Source organism: Pseudophryne corroboree, chromosome 10 (assembly GCF_028390025.1).
Source record: "Pseudophryne corroboree isolate aPseCor3 chromosome 10, aPseCor3.hap2, whole genome shotgun sequence".
Taxonomy (NCBI): domain Eukaryota; kingdom Metazoa; phylum Chordata; class Amphibia; order Anura; family Myobatrachidae; genus Pseudophryne; species Pseudophryne corroboree.
The window spans coordinates 117,008,621-117,028,960 of NC_086453.1; the positions used below are offsets into that span (position 1 = coordinate 117,008,621).

Here is a 20,340-nt window from a genome sequence, read left to right on the forward strand (position 1 = left end):
CCCTCTCTCCAGTCTACCCCATGCCTAGGCTGAAGCCCGGGGCTATCCCTCACACTCCATGACGGTTGGTGTGAGGTTAATGAAAGTTAGTTGTTAAATAATATTGGTGGTCATTCCGAGTTGTTCGCTATTTTTTACGTTCGCACAACATATTCGCAAAACTGCGAATACGTTGCACAAAAGCGAAAATCCGCCCCCAACGTATTTTTGCAATTTCGTACGCAGTAATACACAAAGTAGGCGTAAGCCAAATGACATCGCACTAATACGAACCCATCGCAATACCACAAACCTCATCGTATAAAACCTAACTTCTCGTAGATTTACACAACCCTCTTAAAATTGCACACGCTTTTGGTAAAAAACGCACAGCAATGGTTTTTTTTCACTTTTAATTTAAATAAGGCTCCACAAGCCTTCCTCAATTACGAATCCAATTAGTGTAATGATTGTTAATGGTCATGACCAATTAAGTCTCCAAATAATACCTGAAGAACACTTTGTAGGCATAATTGGCCATTAACATTATAAATTAGTAATTTTAAATATAGATGTGGTAAATGTGGCTTGTTTTTTTGTTTTTTTTTGTAGTGGTGTAGTGTGTGAATAAATGTGTTAACATGATTTTGAAATCAATAAGCTCCTAACTATTTTTAATGTTTATTTTCGGTTTTAATTTTAAATTCACATTCTTAAGTTACATGTCAGAAATGTTTACGCTAACCAATTTCTGCTAGGCAATCTGCAGTTCCTTTATTGCATAAATAAACACAACACCCGATTAACTTGAAACAAAAATGTTTATTTGTACATTATTTTTTTTATAAACAAATTTTTAGAAATAATAGTTGTTGTTTTTTAAACAATTTTTTGCAGCAAATCCACTGTTGCCATTAAATTTTGAAGTTGCTGGCGCATGCTGGCCAGAATTCCTCCCAAACTTGTGGTATCTCCAACCACTACATCTGAAATTAAGATGCAAAATAAACATTACTAACTTCCTCACATTACCTATTATACAAACAAGGCACACAGCACACTTTAATGCAGGCATGTCCAAACTGTGGCCCTCCAGCTGTTTGTAAAATACATATCCCAGCATGCCTTGACCCAGTTTTGCTGTCCGAGAATGCAAAAGCTGTGTCTGGCCATGCTGGGATGTGTAGTTTTTCAACAGCTGGAGGGCCGCAGATTGGACAGGCCTGCTTTAATGGCCAAGTAACTACATCATGGATGTTTTACTGAGAAAACTTTAGCAGAACAACACACAAGCCTGCTCAGCAAGGTTTTTTATTTTTTACTTAAACAAAGTGTACGACACCGTGGGGTACATTACAGTAATATGGGAGTTATATTGTAGATGGAACGTTACCCATAGCAACCAATCAAAATCAACATATTATCTTGTAAAAGGTGCAAAATAATTGAAAAATATGATCTGCTTGTTTGCTATGGCCAAAATCCCAACTTAAATAGTAATACCATCTTAGTAAATGTAGCCTCATGCAGGGATTCATTCACATCTGGAGTGAAGCAGTCTTTTCTTTTTTCTTTTTGGCCCTGCATCAACACACTGCATATCCACATATTCAGAAGGACCACATATCGTAGCATGCCCACACTCCATGAAAGCCTGCCTTACAACACAAGGTCTAACAGCTTTCTAAATGTATAAATCCTAAATAGTAGGAGTGTAACTTTCACAACACAAATCACTGTGTCCTTAGCCTGCCTAACAAAGTGACTCCTGCGACTTTAATGTGAAAATATTGCAATACCCAGGCACAATTGTAAAAGTAAAACCACACAAAAAGTACCACTCAGGTCTAAATGTTTTGCATATAATGTATCACATACAAACCCTGTTGTGCAGCCAAACCTGTCGACATAGTGATTGGCGACCCAGAGTGGGCATCCTCAACTTTGCAGATGTAGACACTGTACATATAATGTTCCTCCACAAATGTAAATGCATCATCCATACCATGATGAAGAAGACAAGCATTTAACCTTGACAAAAGATTGCCCAACACTGCATTTATTTGAATGTGTCGTATTTTTTTTTTTTTAAATAAAAATGAATGTGTGTGAACTTACTCTCCTCTGCCACTTGCCCACCTCCCTCAAGTGGCTCCGGGGCCTCTGCTGCCCATTCGGATGGCGGCGAAGGTGGATGGCTGGGGGATGTAGACTGGATGGGTGTTGTTGGCTGGATGGGGGATGTGGGCTGGATGGGGGAAGGAGGCAGGATGGGGGAAGGAGGGTCTATTTCTGTAAGAGGATGGAAGGGGGAGGACCTTACAGAGGGGGTTTGAGAATGATAGGGTGAGGGTGGTGGAGAGGATTTTTGGGACACAGAGGGGGAGGGGGGCAGAGAGGGGAATTGTGAAAGAGAGGTGTATTTGGCCGGAGAGGGTGATTGGTCGGGAGTGGGGGATTGGGAAAGAGAGTAGGATTGGGCCAGAGAGGGTGAGGTGGCCGGAGAGGGTGAGGTGGCCGGAGAGGGGGTGTGGGCCGGAGAGGGGGAGGTGGCTGGAGAGGAGTGGGCCGGAGAGGGTGAGGTGGCCGGAGAGGGGGTGTGGGCCGGAGAGGGGGAGGTGGCTGGAGAGAAGGAGTGGGCCGGAGAGGTGAAGGTGGCTGGAGAGGGGGAGTGGGCTGGAGAGGGGGTGTGGGCCGGAGAGGGGGTGGGGGGTGGGCTGGAGAGGGGGTATGGGCTGGAGAGGGGGAGGGGGCCGGAGAGGGGGAGTGGGCTGAAGAGGGGGAGGAAGCCTAAGAATGGGCCTGGGAAGAAGAGGGGGATGGGGAGACAGAAGGGGAGGGGGCCTGAGAAGGGGACTGGTGTGGGCTCCCAGCAGCAGCAGCAGCTTGCCGTTGTGCTCGCCCTAGAATGACATATGTAATATTTAGGTTGTAGCATATACATTTATAACATCAGCATATTCCTATAACTCTGTTCTGTCCCATGTTAAAGAGACAGGGGTAACATTAATACGTTTTTTTAATGTTAAAACTGGTGATGTTGCCCATAGCAACCAATCAGATTATACGTAACATTTATTAAGCTGCTTCTATCAGATAATATATAGAATCTGATTGTTTGATATAGGCAACATCACCAGTTCAAAAAACCTCCCACATTATAAAATTAAATCCACTGAGCAAGTTATTGGGTTAAGTTGACAGGCTGTGTAACAACTCTGCACAACAACATTCACTTTTGCAGAAGCACCTTGCTACACAGTTAGTACTGCTTGCCCTACCCACACACACTGTGTCATGTTTATTCTACAATAGTTTATTGTAATTGTGCAAATTTTCACACTCTCACTTAGTGAAAGTAGGCAAAGTTTATGCTAAAATTCTCAGTGTTATTTACTGTAATATTTTACTTACTGCGCCTACGTATGTCACGGATTTGTTGGCGGAGCTCCGCCAACAGGTCCGGCGTACGCCTGCGGAGGTTGCTCCAGCGCCTCTCCAATTGAATGATGGTCCTCCTGCTGCGGGCGCGGGTTCTCAATAAGCGGCGGACCTCCGCGTATGCCTCGCGCTTTACCCTATTTGGAATAAAGGGCCCTGCGCGGCCTACGCGGCGGTCCATTACTGCCACCAGAACGCGCAGCTTGCGGCGGGTAAACGCTGCTGCACGCATGATGGCAATGGCGTTTTCCATATATGGGCTTATATTTATTGTTTGTGGTGGCATGTGATTGGTTGTAATTGCATGGTGTCATCTGTAATAAACTTTATTGATATGTGTACATTAATGTGCAGGACAGTTTGTACAGTTCTCATGGGCGGAGATTCGCACCCGCGGACACGTACACACACACACACACACACACACACATCGGAGATTCGCACCCGCGGACGGACACACACACACACACACACACACACACACACACACACACACACACACGCATCATTGAGATATGGCTTCACATCATAAACATATTAGTCTTCACACACACACATATATATATATATATATTTGTTTTTTAAAAACAACACACAAATTTTATTGTCCTATTTTTGTCCTTAGAAATAAGACAACTAAGTGTAACAATCTGTTTACTCACCACATTTTGCAGGAACAAACAGCTACACAAAGTCACACATTTGTGGTTTTTTAGGATCAGATGATGTGGAATTTTTATGGTAAACAGATGCACAAGCCTAACAGAAAATTACAAAAAAGTTAAAAAAAATATTGTTGTTTACATTCAAAACTACAAAAGTCATTTTTAATTTAAAAAAAAACATTGTATACAACACTCTTACACAACATACATAAAAAGGAGAACATTACATAAAAAAAACTGTACTGAAGCAATAGCAAATACTCGCAAAACTCACTCAGAAATGTCCACCTTGCTTCAGTAATTTCCAGCATACACCCACACACACACAGGCTGCATGCAGGGCGTTTATATAGCCAGTGCAACAATTACTGGCCCAATTTGCATAATATACACCTGCGCGGATTTCCGCACAAGAAACAACACGCAGCTATAAATAGCTAAACACTCGTGCATACACACATGCCACCAGCAACATGGCTACTCGTGAGCAGATGGCAGCAGAGATGGACGAGGTGCAGCAGCAGATGGCAGTTTTAGCACATAGACGCATAGCACTGCAGAGGCAGATGCTTGACTTTGGCAATGCTGAGTTAGAAATAGCAGGACCCAGTACTAGCCAAACTCCATCTTCTGATACCCAGGAGTTAGGAGTGAATCCCCTGCCAGACATAGCTAGTGGGGAACTGAGGGTGATTCCGGACTAGCAGCTCAAACACAAACTACACAAGCAGCTAGTGAAGAAGAAGATGGTGAGGAAGGTCAGGACGATAGCTCACAGGCTACTTCCAAAAAAAAGAAAAGACAGCCCGCCTTCACTAAGAGGGTTACGGGTTTTGGTCACACAGGCCATGCAAAAAATACATCCAGGACCCAAAAACATGGGTGCTGCAACCAAAGACAGAATTTGGAGGGACATCACTGATTCTGTTAATGAAGTCGGCTCAATAGTCCGCACCTCGCAGGAAGTTCGAAGACGGTAAGTGTATATTGCCAGTCCATTTTCTGTGGCAAGTATTCTTAAAAAGTTACTTAGATGTGATGTTGCCTATAGCAACCAAATGCATAACATGTGTCCTAGATATTAAAGCAGGTTTTCATAATTTAACACTACCTTGCCCCTATTTTTCACCACATATGTAGTTGGGCCGACTTCAAATCCCGCCTGAAGGGCAAGAGGTCTGCGGAGTGGAATGCCTCGAGGGCAACAGGGGGAGGTCCTGCTGCCACTGTGGAATACACAGATCTTGAGGAGATGGCGATGGACTGTGTGAGCTACGAGGAAGGGGTTGGGGTGTCTCAAATGGACACGGACCTGCCTGAAATACTCCATGCACATGACTTGCCAGGTAAGTTTACACACATATTTGTAATGTAAACATTTTGGGGATCCAAAAGTCTCATATTGTTTGTGTCTACTCTTTTTACACTCATTCTTCTATTTGCTTTGAACATAACACAGCACAGGTGGGTGAGCAGGTAGAGTCACAGGAGGGTTATGTGGCGGAGGCTGAGGTGGAGGGACCTAGTGTCTCTGGCACTGTGGAACCACAAATCCCACCCATCCAGATTCCAACTGCCCCCCCCCCACCCCCACCCAACCCTCTGCTATCCCGGAAATCCTGACTGAAATAGCCAGGTATGGTGAGAGCCTGAATGCTTTTCAGGACAGGATGCTCCGGGAGGTAAGCCAGATACCTGTCCGGCTCACTGAGCACAGAACCAGTGTGGAGCAAGGTGTAGCTCAACTCTGCCAAGGTCTGGCAGAGATCAGGCAGGGCCAAGATCAACTCGCCTCCTCCTTCCAAGAACTTGCCAATTCCATTCGGCAAGGGCTCCAGGACATCGCTGTCTCCCTTGCCCACAGTGGCAGAGAGCCAGCCACATTGGCTCCCTCCCCTCCCCCTGCCCAGGAAGAACATCCCACTGGGCAGGGCCCTCGAAGGTCGCTCCGCAGACCAAGCCAAGAAGAACTACATCAGGCGGGGGAAAAAAAGAGAAAGTGATGTCTCTCCAGATGGGCAGCACCCATGTTGCCTCGATGTATTTTTTTATTTTGGCTTGTGTGGCTAGAATGTAGAACTCCCTCAAAGTGAAAGGTTTTCTTTAAATTGTAGCCTGTGAGTTATTTGGGCCTACACCTGAGCCATCTTCCTCTTCCTAGCGTGCTGTGTATGTTTGTGTTTGTGTGTTGGTTCCGGAATCTACCTCAGTTCCCCTAAAAGTTTAGTCTGGCTGGGGGTTCACTTACTTAATTTAAAACATCATATTTTGTCAGAAGATGGGGTTACCATAGTACTGGGTTCTGCTATGTGCATTTTGCCACTGCCATCTGCTTGCTACTATGTCCATCTCTGTATGTGATGCTCATTTGTAGCCATGTTGTGTTGGTGATTTTGTTCTTTTTTTGAAGTAAAAAAAAATTACTTTACAATTGTTTGTGTGTATTATTAAAGGTTATGCACTCAGGAAAACTGTGCCCTGTAAACTTGAACATGGCATATTGACATTTGTGGAACAAGGGAACAATCAGAATATTAAGACAAACATTGCATAGTGTAATTTAAAATCTGTATGCCTTGCACAACACTTAATTGGCCATATAAAAAAAAAAGGAACTTGGGTTACTAGGAGCAACATGCCATAGTATTAGATATGGACACATATTCCCCCCAAAAAACTAACACAAACATATTAAGTCACATTAAATGTAGGCTGCATTATGGTGCTCATGTTATTTGGTAAGTACAAAGGAATATGTCTATGTCGAGAAGATTTAGCTGATGTAGTTTATAAGTTTGTTTAGTCACATTTGAGATTATTAAACAAATAATTAAAACATGCATTTAACATCAGTTAATTTTTATTTGTCCAAAAAATACAGTGCATTATTTGTGAGTGTGTCAGATTTATTTGTGGTAACAATACAAATATTAAGTGGCCATATAATTGCTGTTTGTATTATTTTGTAAGAGCAGTGTTTGGCGAGTAATTGCTCAACAGGTGAATTCAGTTGGTAATTACTTGCTAATTAGAGCAGACACACACTTGTAACAGTACTTCGCAAGTGCTGAGTAGCTGCAGACTTACTCTTCGGCTGCGTCAAGATAGCGAACATTTGTTATGTACTTTTACCATAGGATACGCATTTTTGCCAAAAACACGCCTACTGCTGGATGCATACTCCCACACTAGCCGCCCACTTTCACGCCCATTTCGTAGTATTGCGAAGCCGTGCCTCTGCCACGCCTCCGTCACTCCCTGTTTTCGTTTGTGTATTACGAGTAGATTTTCGTATAGGAATTCTGCACAAGTGTCGTATCGCTAGCTTTGCGCATGCGTATTTCCGCTTTTGCGCATGCGCAGTTTGAGATTTTTTGCCGTTTGCGATGCGATGATCTGCTGCGAACAACTCGGAATGAGGGCCATTGTCTTTTAAAGGAGGACTACAGGTCCCAGCAAGCATCCCCTACATGATGGTATTTGGAGAACCACAAGTTCCAGCATGCAGTGTTTTATGGGCTCACTGGTATCTATAGTCCCCCTGTAAAAGAAATATTAAAATAACTGCCATATACACACACACTTTAGAAAGTACAACTTCAATACATACACTCACAAACACTCACCTTGTCCCTGGCGCCAGTTGGTCCTCTTGTCCAGCAGAATCTCACTGCATGGCTAAAAAAATATATACGTACATACTCACCTTTTCCTTGGTGCAAGTTAGGCCTCTTCTCCAGTATCATCCCAGTGGTTAAAAAATAAAAAAATTACCTGAACCCTCCAGACATAGCCATGCTATATGTAAATGCTTCCCAGCGTTACTCCCACAAGTGGCGGAACCCACATGTTCTGTCACTTATATGGCCACCAGCCAATCAGTGGCCGCTATCAGGCTGTTGATTGGCTGTGAGTGACTGTCTCTCAGCCAATCAGCACTATCTCACCCACTTCAATGTGCACATTGAAGTCTATGGGCCCATTGACGTCTATAGGGAAGCGCTGATTGGCATAGAGACAGCCACTCACAGCTAATCAGTGGCTTGTCACCATAAGCGGAACATGAGAATCTGTATGTGGGTGTATTATGCATAAATTTCAGCCATATTTAGTCAAAGGTTACTGAATGTTGTCAGTTTAAAATTATCAGCTATATGAGGTTCAAATTATTTTTAAAATTAAAATTTCTTTTTAGTATTCAAATATTTTATGAGTTCTCTGTTTGGTGCTTATAGTATATTGAAAATCCCTCTTTCTTGACTGCATCCATTATAGTGTTCAATAGATACACTGGAAACTATTAAACTGACGCTGTGATCCGGCACGGCTGTGTTCATTCTCTGACAGCTGTTTAACATCTATAGTGGGTAACATATTCCAGGGATTGTTAAAAGGCCAAATTCAACAATATCTTCTAGAAAAAATTATTATCAGCAACAGCCAGCATGGATTTATGGAACAGTACTCTTGGCAAATAAATCTACTCACATTTGATGAGTAAATGAACAGAAAATTGGATAGTGGGATGTCAGTGGATATAGTATATTTGATTCTGCAAAGGTGTTTATTATAGTAATTTAAAACTACTGGTCTAGAAAATATTACATGTACCTGGATAGAAAAATAGTTAACAGACTACTGTATTCTCACTCAGTGAGTAGTTATTAAGGTTTTGTAATCTAACAGGACCAAAGGTATAACTGGTATATATCAGTATGTTGGTTTTGAACCAAAGCTGATTAGTTTGTTTTTAAATTATATAGAAAAAGGTGTTTAAACTAAGGTCTGTGTGATTACAAGTAATGCTAAATGTTGTTTTGTGATAGAGTTCACACCAGATGTGTTACCTTTATTGGTGGATAATTTGGGAGACTAGGAAGCCAGGGCTGTCTTAACAGCAGTGTAGGCCGCTGGGCAAAGCAATGCACTACTCATCCTACAGCGGTAAGGGTGAGGAGTGCTATCAGCGGCACCTTTAATGTCCAGCGGGTGGTAGGGGGTGTTCTATCTTCTGCTCAGCATGTAGAACCTGGAGCAGTAATTACTGCTACAGTAATTACTCCTTTGCTGCGCAGATGGTGGGAGATGGTGCACGAAGGAGAACACTAAACTTTAGAAGAGGGCATTGGGTTGAATGAAGGGTTCCCGGTACATGGCTTCCAGGGTGTTAGGGGTGTTTAATATGCAGGACAGGCGTGGATAGTGGAGTGGGCTTGAAATTCATCATTATTCTGGTGGGAGGGCAGCTTGCTTGACTGCAAATATTTCCGGTTCCTGGAAATAGATTTCTTAGCTTTCAATGGGAAAAAACAGGAGGTACTTGGGACTTGGGGATCAGGGTTCAGGAGCCAAAGCACTCAACCGACATAAATATAAAACTGCATACCAGGTGTGTGGAGCTAGCGCATGGCCAGCTGCTGGAAGACTGATATCTCTGGGCATAGTAGAGAGAAGCAGTCAGTGTCCACCAAAAGGGGAGAGTCCCAGCTTTTGGAGTATGCCCTCAGCAAAACTCTCACCAAAGATATCTGGCTGGGTAGAGCAATTAACAGACTCAGATGGGGCCACTGCTTTATCTCCGGTTCCCCAGGGACGATTTAAAAAAAATCTGGTATCCCTAGAAAAAGGGGACCCTCAGCTATCAGCCTATGGCCCTTATACTTCTGGGGCCCTTGGGCAACTGCCCACTGAGCCCATATGAAAAGAGGCCATGTAGGAAGCAACATGGTAGATGAGTTCCAATGTGGATACATTTATGGATTGAATGCGAGGACTGATAACTTGCATGGCATTGGTGGGAGAATCCACAAATGAGAATGTTCTAGGTCCAGAGTGGGCAGTTAATTTGCATTGGGCCCAAGTTTGGCTGTCTGTAGCCACCATACACAAAAATTACCTGCATTCCAAAATGTGTTCAGCTGTATTTGAAGCCATGGCTAGCATACTCATCTATCATATTTGCACTAAATATGTTGGAAGCCTAAGGTTCAGCATTTCAGTTTACTTAAGAGCTAGTTACATTACTAATGTTTGGGTTAGAAAACCCTGCTAGAAGATAGAAGATGACTTGAGTAACATAGAGCTGCCCGCCTACCATTCTGACCCCTCTATCTCCATCTCTTCTCATGATTCCACTTTTCCCTTACTTCCATTAATGGAGGGTGTACCCCAAGCTTCTGTTTTGGGATCTTCTCTGACATCTCCCCCTGTCTTCTTACTTGTATCTCCAACTGTATCTCTGCAGTTTCTACCTGGATGTCCTAGTAGCTTCTTAAACTTAACATGTCTAAGACTGAAATGATCAACTCCCCACCCTCCCGCATTAACCTCACATCCTACTGTTTCATTATCTATTAACAGCACAACCATCTCCTCTTGCCCCTAAATGTCTTGGATTTATCTTTGACTCCTCCCTCTCCTTCAAACCACACATTCAGTACCTCTCACAGTCCTACCATTTCCATATCAGAAATATTTCTAGGATCAGACACTTTCTCACGGTGGAGGTAAATAAGATCCTCATACATTCACTGGTCATCTCCAGATTGGATTACTCCTCCTAACTGGCCTCCTAGACTCCCAGCTCTCTTCAATCTGTCCTTAATGCTGATGACCACCTCATCTTCCTTCTCCAAATGTAGAATACTACGTCTGCCTCCCCTCTCCTACAAGCCCTACACTGGCTCTCGTCCCTTCAAGACCCCAATTCAAGCATCTCACACTCACTTATAAAGTCTTCAGTCAATTCTCTCCCATTTACATGCTGACGTAATTTCCCTTCACACTTCGCCCGCCCACTTCACTCCACAAATGCATGCCTCCTCTACTGCCAACTGATTACTACCTTCCACTCCTGCTTCCAAGATTTCGCTGATGCTGCTCCCCACCACTGGAATTCACTCCCTCTCCCTATCAGACTCTCCACTTTTCTTCAAACATTTCAAACAGGGTCTGAACCCCCAATTCTTCATCACTGCCATCCTAACACACTGAACCTTGTTCCTTCCTCACTGTCAATGCCAGTGGTTCTCAAAGTTTGTTTTCAGGAACCCAAACACTTTACGTTTTCCAGGTCAACTAGCAGATGCACAGATAGTATAGGACGTCAGGCCTATAAGGACGTTGCAGTGACTAGTGTAACTACAGCAGAGAGCTGATCACTGTGTGTTTATTGCTAAAAAGATATATTTGGTAACTACAGCAGAGAGCTGATCACTGTGTGTTTATTGCTAAAAAGATATATTTGGTAACTACAGCAGAGAGCTGATCACTGTGTGTTTATTGCTAAAAAGATATATTTGGTAACTACAGCAGAGAGCTGATCACTGTGTGTTTATTGCTAAAAAGATATATTTGGTAAATTGTTAAGTGGATTAATATCTGTAGTCAGCAAAAACCTTGTGATTGACTGGGGCTTAGTGATCTCACAGTTGGTAGTTGATTATCCCCTTTTGGTTGAGGGTTGCTGTGTGGGGGAGGGGGTGTAATCACAAAGAGCATGTGTTTGTAGACTTACTTAACCAGTATAGTATAGGACGTCAGGCCTATAAGGACGTTGCAGTGACTAGTGTATAAAGTGGCTAGTTATTAAGTGGCAGCTAATATCAATAGCAGTGTTATACCTGTGTTAAACCGAAGGAAAACAGAAGGCAAACAAACTTACAAATTAACAAAAGGCCTGCATTACAACCTAAAAACTCTGGAACTTTATGTGGCCTCTCCTCGCCTCAAACATGAGAACACCAAGACCATGCTTACAACCTCTCTGTCTGAGAACATCAAGTCTGTCCCTGGGCCTAACCATCAAGATGAACAGGGAACTGTGGGGGAAGAGCACCAGGACCGGGATCAGCAGGGACATCCCCATTGCGTCTGAGTATGCCCCCCTCATTCTCATACCCAACCGAACTAAGATCTGATCAAAATGTTATCCCAATCCTACTTCTGCCACTAGTTACCTGCTATTGTGTGTGTTTTTATTTTTTTATTTTTCTCTCCATTGCTCGCTTCCAACCCACCATGTGTTTTCCTGTAATGTTTACCTCCACTGATTGCACACCTTTCCATTGTGCCCTACATGCAGGGTACATCATACTATTACTTAAGCATCAGTTTTCCCATATATGAACTTGGCCCTTGCATGGCTCACCTCCCACAGTGTAACCTTCAAAGTGCGCCCAACATGGCTGCCCCATATGGTACACTTGTGGATGGGATGAAAAAATACATGGACCTTGTGGTTTTGTTGGAACCCTACTCTAAGCTGTAGGACTCTGAAATCACCCCCATTTTGTGCCATCTCTTCTAGGGGTAGACTATTCCACCTGGGTAATCCTACGCTTAGCGCCCAAGATGGCTGCTGCACTTGGTACCTATAAGGGTGGAATACACAACCCTTGGAAGTTATTACCCAAAATGCCTTCACCAATCCTGCGTTATGCTTTCTGTGGACTTAAGATTTTTCTTTTATGTCTGTGTTGCTTGTCTATTGTTGTATTACTCAAATCCTCTGTATCATGTGCATTGTTTTTGATGTCTGTAAAGCGCCTTGAGTCCTGTTGGAGAAAGAGCGCTATATAAATAAAATTATTATTATTATTATTATTATTATTACTCACTGACATATTTTAAAAGATCTACATGTGTAACTAATTATTTCACTTGTGATTCTATGAAGAAACCTGGAAAACATGACCTGTTTGATTTCCTGAGGACCGAGTTTGAGAACCTATGGACTTTGCCATCACCTCTCTCTGTTTTATCCTCCCCTTTAGAATTTAAACTCTTACAGCAGGGCCCTCTTTCCTCATGTCAAAGCTGTTTCTAGGGCCAGGAGAGCTGTGGGATTGCACAGGGCGCCAGAAACCTTCCCTGACAGTTTTTTTTAGATGGAGTCTTATGTGTCTCTGTACCTGCACTAACTACTGCAGCTGTGCATAGGAGGAGATGGCTGGATGGGAGCTGCTCTGTATAAGTGGGGCGCTCACTCCAGGCCAGGCCCGGTGACAAGGGGGGGGGGTAAAAGGTGACACTTGTACAGGATCCCAAGACTCCGAGAGGCCTTTACCCTCTGGAATCTCTGACACCAGTTCCTGTGTCCCGCTTGCCTGTGCCGTACTGTATCCAGCAAACCATAGACAGAGAAGGATCCTGGCCTGTAGGTGATATAATAAAGTTTTATGCTGACGCAGTACACATGATGTCATGGCATTGCACAGCAAAGGAGCCAAGCCACCCACAAAGACAGAGAACAGAAGCACCCTCAGCACTCAGCAAGAGATAGAGGTAGTCTGGGATGGGCTGGTCAGACATACTGTAGGTCAGGTGGGTTTTGGGAGCCTGGAGATGAAGTGACATTAGGGGATGGGGAGGCAAAATATGATGCGGTTGAAAAATACAGAAAGGAGTGGAAGGCTGTGAGACACAGGGAGTCTAATTCACTGTGTCTCACACAGTGACACACAGTGACACAGTGGAAGGCTGAGAGACACGTGGAAGCTGTGCCACAGGGGGAGGTAGAGGCTGAGAGACACAGGGGGAAGATGAAAGAAACAGGGGGAGGCTTAGAGATACAGTGGAAGGCTGAGATGCACAGGGGTAGGCTGAGAGGCACAGGGGGAGGCTGAGAGGCATAGGAGGATGCTGAGAGGCACAGAGGGATTGTGAAGCTGAGAGACACATGTGGAGGATGAGAGACGAGAGACACAGAGAGAAACTGATAGATACAGGGAAAGGCTGAGAGACACAGGGAGATGGTAAGGCTGAGAGACATGGGGAATGGTGAAGCTGGGAGACACAGGGGAAAACAGAGACACAGTGGGAGACAGAGTGACAGGGGGAGGCTGAGTGGGAGGATGAGAGACACTGGGTGGTGAATGAAGCTGAGAGACATGGTAGGCGAGGCTAAGAGACACAGTTGAGATCAGTGGATGGCTGGGGATGGAGAAACATGGGGATAACGGCCAGTACTGATGGGGAGATTTCCCCAGAGATGTGTGCTGAGCAATCTATCAGTGACCGCTCAACACACATCTCTCCCCCTGCTCAGCACAGCGCAATGTGTGCTGAGCGAGGGGGGTGCGCTCAGCACCCAGCGGGTGAAATGAGCGATGTGCTAGATTGTGTCTATATGCAGGCCAATCTAGCACGGGCGAAAGCGACGCACGGGGCAAAGCATCGCTATCGCTGTAGGGGGTACACACGGAGAGATCCATGCTTAACTTCTAAGCAATCTAGTCAGATTGCTTAGAATTTAAGCACTGATCTCTCCGTGTGTTTAATAGTGATGAGCGGGTTCGGTTTCTCGGAAACCGAACCCCCCCGAACTTCACGCTTTTTACACGGGTCCGAGGCAGACTCGGATCTTCCCGCCTTGCTCGGCTAACCCGAGCGCGCCCGAACGTCATCATCCCGCTGTCGGATTCTCGCGAGGCTCGTATTCTATCGCGAGACTCGGATTCTATATAAGGAGCCGCGCGTCGCCGCCATTTTCACACGTGCATTGAGATTGATAGGGAGAGGACGTGGCTGGCGTCCTCTCCGTTTAGAATAGAAATAGATAGTGAGAGTGAGACACTTGATTTACTGGAGCTTAGGAGTACTCAGAGAGTGCAGAGTTTACTAGTGACTGACCAGTGACCACCAGTGCAGTTTTATTATTATTTAATATAATCCGTTCTCTGCCTGAAAAAAAACGATACACAGTGACACAGTATACCATATCTGTGCTCAGCCTCAGTGTGCTGCATCATCTATGTATATCTGACTGTGCTGAGTGCTCACTGCTCACACAGCTTAATTGTGGGGGAGACTGGGGAGCAGTTATAGCAGGAGTACATATATTTAACAGTGCACACTTTTGCTGCCAGAGTGCCACTGCCAGTGTGACTGACCAGTGACCAGTGACCACCAGTATATTGTGATTGTCTGCCTGAAAAAGTTAAACACTCGTCGTGTGGTGTTTTTATTCTATAAACGCATTCTGCTGACAGTGTCCAGCAGGTCCGTCATTATATAATATATACCTGTCCTGCAGTAGTGATATATATATATTTTTTATATCATTATCATCCAGTCTATACTAGCAGCAGACGCAGTACGGTAGTCCACGGCTGTAGCTACCTCTGTGTCGGCAGTCGCTCGTCCATAATTGTATACCTACCTGTGGTGGTTTTTTTTTTTTTCTATCTTCTTCATACTAGTAGTTAACTTTAGGAGTCTGCAGTGCTGACAGTGTCCAGCAGGTCCGTCATTATATAATATATACCTGTCCGGCTGCAGTAGTGATATATATATTTTTTTTATATCATTATCATCCAGTCTATATTAGCAGCAGACGCAGTACGGTAGTCCACGGCTGTAGCTACCTCTGTGTCGGCAGTCGCTCGTCCATCCATAATTGTATACCACCTACCTGTTGTGTTTTTTTTTTTCTATCTTCCTGATACTAGTAGCTTACTTTAGGAGTCTGCAGTGCTGACAGTGTCCAGCAGGTCCGTCATTATATAATATATACCTGTCCGGCTGCAGTAGTGATATATATATATTTTTTATATCATTATCATCCAGTCTATATTAGCAGCAGACGCTGTACGGTAGTCCACGGCTGTAGCTACCTCTGTGTCGGCAGTCGCTCGTCCATCCATAATTGTATACCACCTACCTGTGGTGTTTTTTGTTTTTCTATCTTCTTGATACTAGTAGCTTACTTTAGGAGTCTGCAGTGCTGACAGTGTCCAGCAGGTCCGTCATTATATAATATATACCTGTCCGGCTGCAGTAGTGATATATATATATTTTTTATATCATTATCATCCAGTCTATATTAGCAGCAGACGCAGTACGGTAGTCCACGGCAGTAGCTACCTCTGTGTCGGCAGTCGCTCATCCATCCATAATTGTATACCACCTACCTGTGGTGTTTTTTTTCTTCTATCTTCTTGATACTAGTAGCTTACTTTAGGAGTCTGCAGTGCTGCCAGTGTCCAGCAGGTCCGTCATTATATAATATATACCTGTCCGGCTGCAGTAGTGATATATATATATTTTTTATATCATTATCATCCAGTCTATATTAGCAGCAGACACAGTATGGTAGTCCATGGCTGTAGCTACCTCTGTGTCGGCAGTCGCTCGTCCATCCATAATTGTATACCACCTACCTGTGGTGTTTTTTTTTTTTCTATCTTCTTGATACTAGTAGCTTACTTTAGGAGTCTGCAGTGCTGACAGTGTCCAGCAGGTCCGTCATTATATAATATATACCTGTCCGGCTGCAGTAGTGATATATATATATTTTTTATATCATTATCATCCAGTCTATATTAGCAGCAGACGCAGTACGGTAGTCCACGGCTGTAGCTACCTCTGTGTCGGCAGTCGCTCATCCATCCATAATTGTATACCACCTACCTGTGGTGTTTTTTTTCTTCTATCTTCTTGATACTAGTAGCTTACTTTAGGAGTCTGCAGTGCTGCCAGTGTCCAGCAGGTCCGTCATTATATAATATATACCTGTCCGGCTGCAGTAGTGATATATATATATTTTTTATATCATTATCATCCAGTCTATATTAGCAGCAGACGCAGTACGGTAGTCCACGGCTGTAGCTACCTCTGTGTCGGCAGTCGCTCGTCCATCCATAAGTATACTAGTATCCATCCATCTCCATTGTTTACCTGAGGTGCCTTTTAGTTGTGCCTATTAAAATATGGAGAACAAAAATGTTGAGGTTCCAAAAATAGGGAAAGATCAAGATCGACTACCACCTCGTGCTGAAGCTGCTGCCACTAGTCATGGCCGAGACGATGAAATGCCATCAAAGTCGTCTGCCAAGGCCGATGCCCAATGTCATAGTACAGAGCATGTAAAATCCAAAACACCAAATATCAGTAAAAAAAGGACTCAAAAATCTAAAATAAAATTGTCGGAGGAGAAGCGTAAACTTGCCAATATGCCATTTACCACACGGAGTGGCAAGGAACGGCTGAGGCCCTGGCCTATGTTCATGGCTAGTGGTTCAGCTTCACATGAGGATGGAAGCACTCAGCCTCTCGCTAGAAAAATGAAAAGACTCAAGCTGGCAAAAGCACAGCAAAGAACTGTGCGTTTTTCGAAATCACAAATCCACAAGGAGAGTCCAATTGTGTCGTTTGCGATGCCTGACCTTCCCAACACTGGACGTGAAGAGCATGCGCCTTCCACCATTTGCACGCCCCCTGCAAGTGCTGGAAGGAGCATCCGCAGTCCAGTTCCTGATAGTCAGATTGAAGATGTCAGTGTTGAAGTACACCAGGATGAGGAGGATATGGGTGTTGGTGGCGCTGGGGAGGAAATTGACCAGGAGGATTCTGATGGTGAGGTGGTTTGTTTAAGTCAGGCACCCGGGGAGACACCTGTTGTCCGTGGGAGGAATAGGGCCATTGACATGCCTGGTGAAAATACCAAAAAAATCAGCTCTTCGGTGTGGAAGTATTTCAACAGAAATGCGGACAACATTTGTCAAGCCGTGTGTTGCCTTTGTCAAGCTGTAATAAGTAGGGGTAAGGACGTTAACCACCTCGGAACATCCTCCCTTATACGTCACCTGCAGCGCATTCATAATAAGTCAGTGACAAGTTCAAAAACTTTGGGCGACAGCGGAAGCAGTCCACTGACCAGTAAATCCCTTCCTCTTGTAACCAAGCTCACGCAAACCACCCCACTAACTCCCTCAGTGTCAATTTCCTCCTTCCCCAGGAATGCCAATAGTCCTGCAGGCCATGTCACTGGCAATTCTGACGAGTCCTCTCCTGCCTGGGATTCCTCCGATGCATCCTTGCGTGTAACGCCTACTGCTGCTGGCGCTGCTGTTGTTGCTGCTGGGAGTCGATGGTCATCCCAGAGGGGAAGTCGTACTCGTAAGACCACTTTTACTACTTCCACCAAGCAATTGACTGTCCAACAGTCCTTTGCGAGGAAGATGAAATATCACAGCAGTCATCCTGCTGCAAAGCGGATAACTGAGGCCTTGGCATCCTGGGCGGTGAGAATCGTGGTTCCGGTATCCATCATTACTGCAGAGCCAACTAGAGACTTGTTGGAGGTACTGTGTCCCCGGTACCAAATACCATCTAGGTTCAATTTCTCTAGGCAGGCGATACCGAAAATGTACACAGACCTCAGAAAAAGACTCACCAGTGTCCTAAAAAATGCAGTTGTACCCAATGTCCACTTAACCACGGACATGTGGACAAGTGGAGCAGGGCAGGCTCAGGACTATATGACTGTGACAGCCCACTGGGTAGATGTATGGACTCCCGCCGCAAGAACAGCAGCGGCGGCACCAGTAGCAGCATCTCGCAAACGCCAACTCTTTCCTAGGCAGGCTACGCTTTGTATCACCGCTTTCCAGAATACGCACACAGCTAAAAACCTCTTACGGCAACTGAGGAAGATCATCGCAGAATGGCTTACCCCAATTGGACTCTCCTGTGGATTTGTGGCATCGGACAACGCCAGCAATATTGTGTGTGCATTAAATATGGGCAAATTCCAGCACGTCCCATGTTTTGCACATACCTTGAATTTGGTGGTGCAGAATTATTTAAAAAACGAGAGGGGCGTGCAAGAGATGCTGTCGGTGGCCAGAGGAATTGCGGGACACTTTCGGCGTACAGGCACCACGTACAGAAGACTGGAGCACCACCAAAAACGCCTGAACCTGCCCTGCCATCATCTGAAGCAAGAAGTGGTAACGAGGTGGAATTCAACCCTCTATATGCTTCAGAGGTTGGAGGAGCAGCAAAAGGCCATTCAAGCCTATACAACTGAGCACGATATAGGAGGTGGAATGCACCTGTCTCAAGCGCAGTGGAGAATGATTTCAACGTTGTGCAAGGTTCTGCAACCTTTTGAACTTGCCACACGTGAAGTCAGTTCAGACACTGCCAGCCTGAGTCAGGTCATTCCCCTCATCAGGCTTTTGCAGAAGAAGCTGGAGACATTGAAGGAGGAGCTAACACAGAGCGATTTCGCTAGGCATGTGGGACTTGTGGATGGAGCCCTTAATTCGCTTAACAAAGATTCACGGGTGGTCAATCTGTTGAAATCAGAGCACTACATTTTGTCCACCGTGCTCGATCCTAGATTTAAAACCTACCTTGGATCTCTCTTTCCGGCAGACACAAGTCTGCTGGGGTTCAAAGAACTGCTGGTGACAAAATTGTCAAGTCAAGCGGAACGCGACCTGTCAACATCTCCTCCTTCACATTCTCCCGCAACTGGGGGTGCGAGGAAAAGGCTCAGAATTCCGAGCCCACCCGCTGGCGGTGATGCAGGGCAGTCTGGAGCGACTGCTGATGCTGACATCTGGTCCGGACTGAAGGACCTGCCAACGATTACGGACATGTCGTCTACTGTCACTGCATATGATTCTCTCCCCATTGAAAGAATGGTGGAGGATTATATGAGTGACCGCATCCAAGTAGGCACGTCAGACAGTCCGTACTTATACTGGCAGGAAAAAGAGGCAATTTGGAGGCCCTTGCACAAACTGGCTTTATTCTACCTAAGTTGCCCTCCCACAAGTGTGTACTCCGAAAGAGTGTTTAGTGCCGCCGCTCACCTTGTCAGCAATCGGCGTACGAGGTTACATCCAGAAAATGTGGAGAAGATGATGTTCATTAAAATGAATTATAATCAATTCCTCCGTGGAGACATTGACCAGCAGCAATTGCCTCCACAAAGTACACAGGGAGCTGAGATGGTGGATTCCAGTGGGGACGAATTGATAATCTGTGAGGAGGGGGATGTACACGGTGATATATCGGAGGATGATGATGAGGTGGACATCTTGCCTCTGTAGAGCCAGTTTGTGCAAGGAGAGATTAATTGCTTCTTTTTTGGTGGGGGTCCAAACCAACCCGTCATTTCAGTCACAGTCGTGTGGCAGACCCTGTCACTGAAATGATGGGTTGGTTAAAGTGTGCATGTCCTGTTTATACAACATAAGGGTGGGTGGGAGGGCCCAAGGATATTCCATCTTGCACCTCTTTTTTCTTTCATTTTTCTTTGCGTCATGTGCTGTTTGGGGAGTAGTTTTTGGAAGGGCCATCCTGCGTGACACTGCAGTGCCACTCCTAGATGGGCCAGGTGTTTGTGTCGGCCACTTGGGTCGCTTATCTTAGTCACACAGCTACCTCATTGCGCCTCTTTTTTTCTTTGCGTCATGTGCTGTTTGGGGGGTGTTTTTTGGAAGGGCCATCCTGCGTGACA

At 44.9% G+C, this 20,340-nt stretch overlaps 1 protein-coding gene across 2 annotated transcripts in view; it reads right to left on the minus strand.

Annotated features, from left to right (window-relative positions):
- Positions 1–781: 781 nt before the first annotated feature.
- The window catches only part of LOC134965077 (tetra-peptide repeat homeobox protein 1-like), a 38,039-nt gene continuing 18,480 nt past the window's right edge, over positions 782–20,340 (minus strand). For both annotated transcript variants that reach the window (XM_063941640.1, XM_063941641.1), the window contains exons 2-4: positions 4,083–4,179; positions 2,098–2,882; positions 782–965 (exon numbers count right to left, since the gene is read on the minus strand). In XM_063941640.1, the coding sequence (XP_063797710.1) occupies positions 2,124–2,882; positions 4,083–4,179 (856 nt within the window). In that variant the 3' untranslated portion in view covers positions 782–965; positions 2,098–2,123. The remainder of the gene's footprint in view (positions 966–2,097; positions 2,883–4,082; positions 4,180–20,340) is intronic.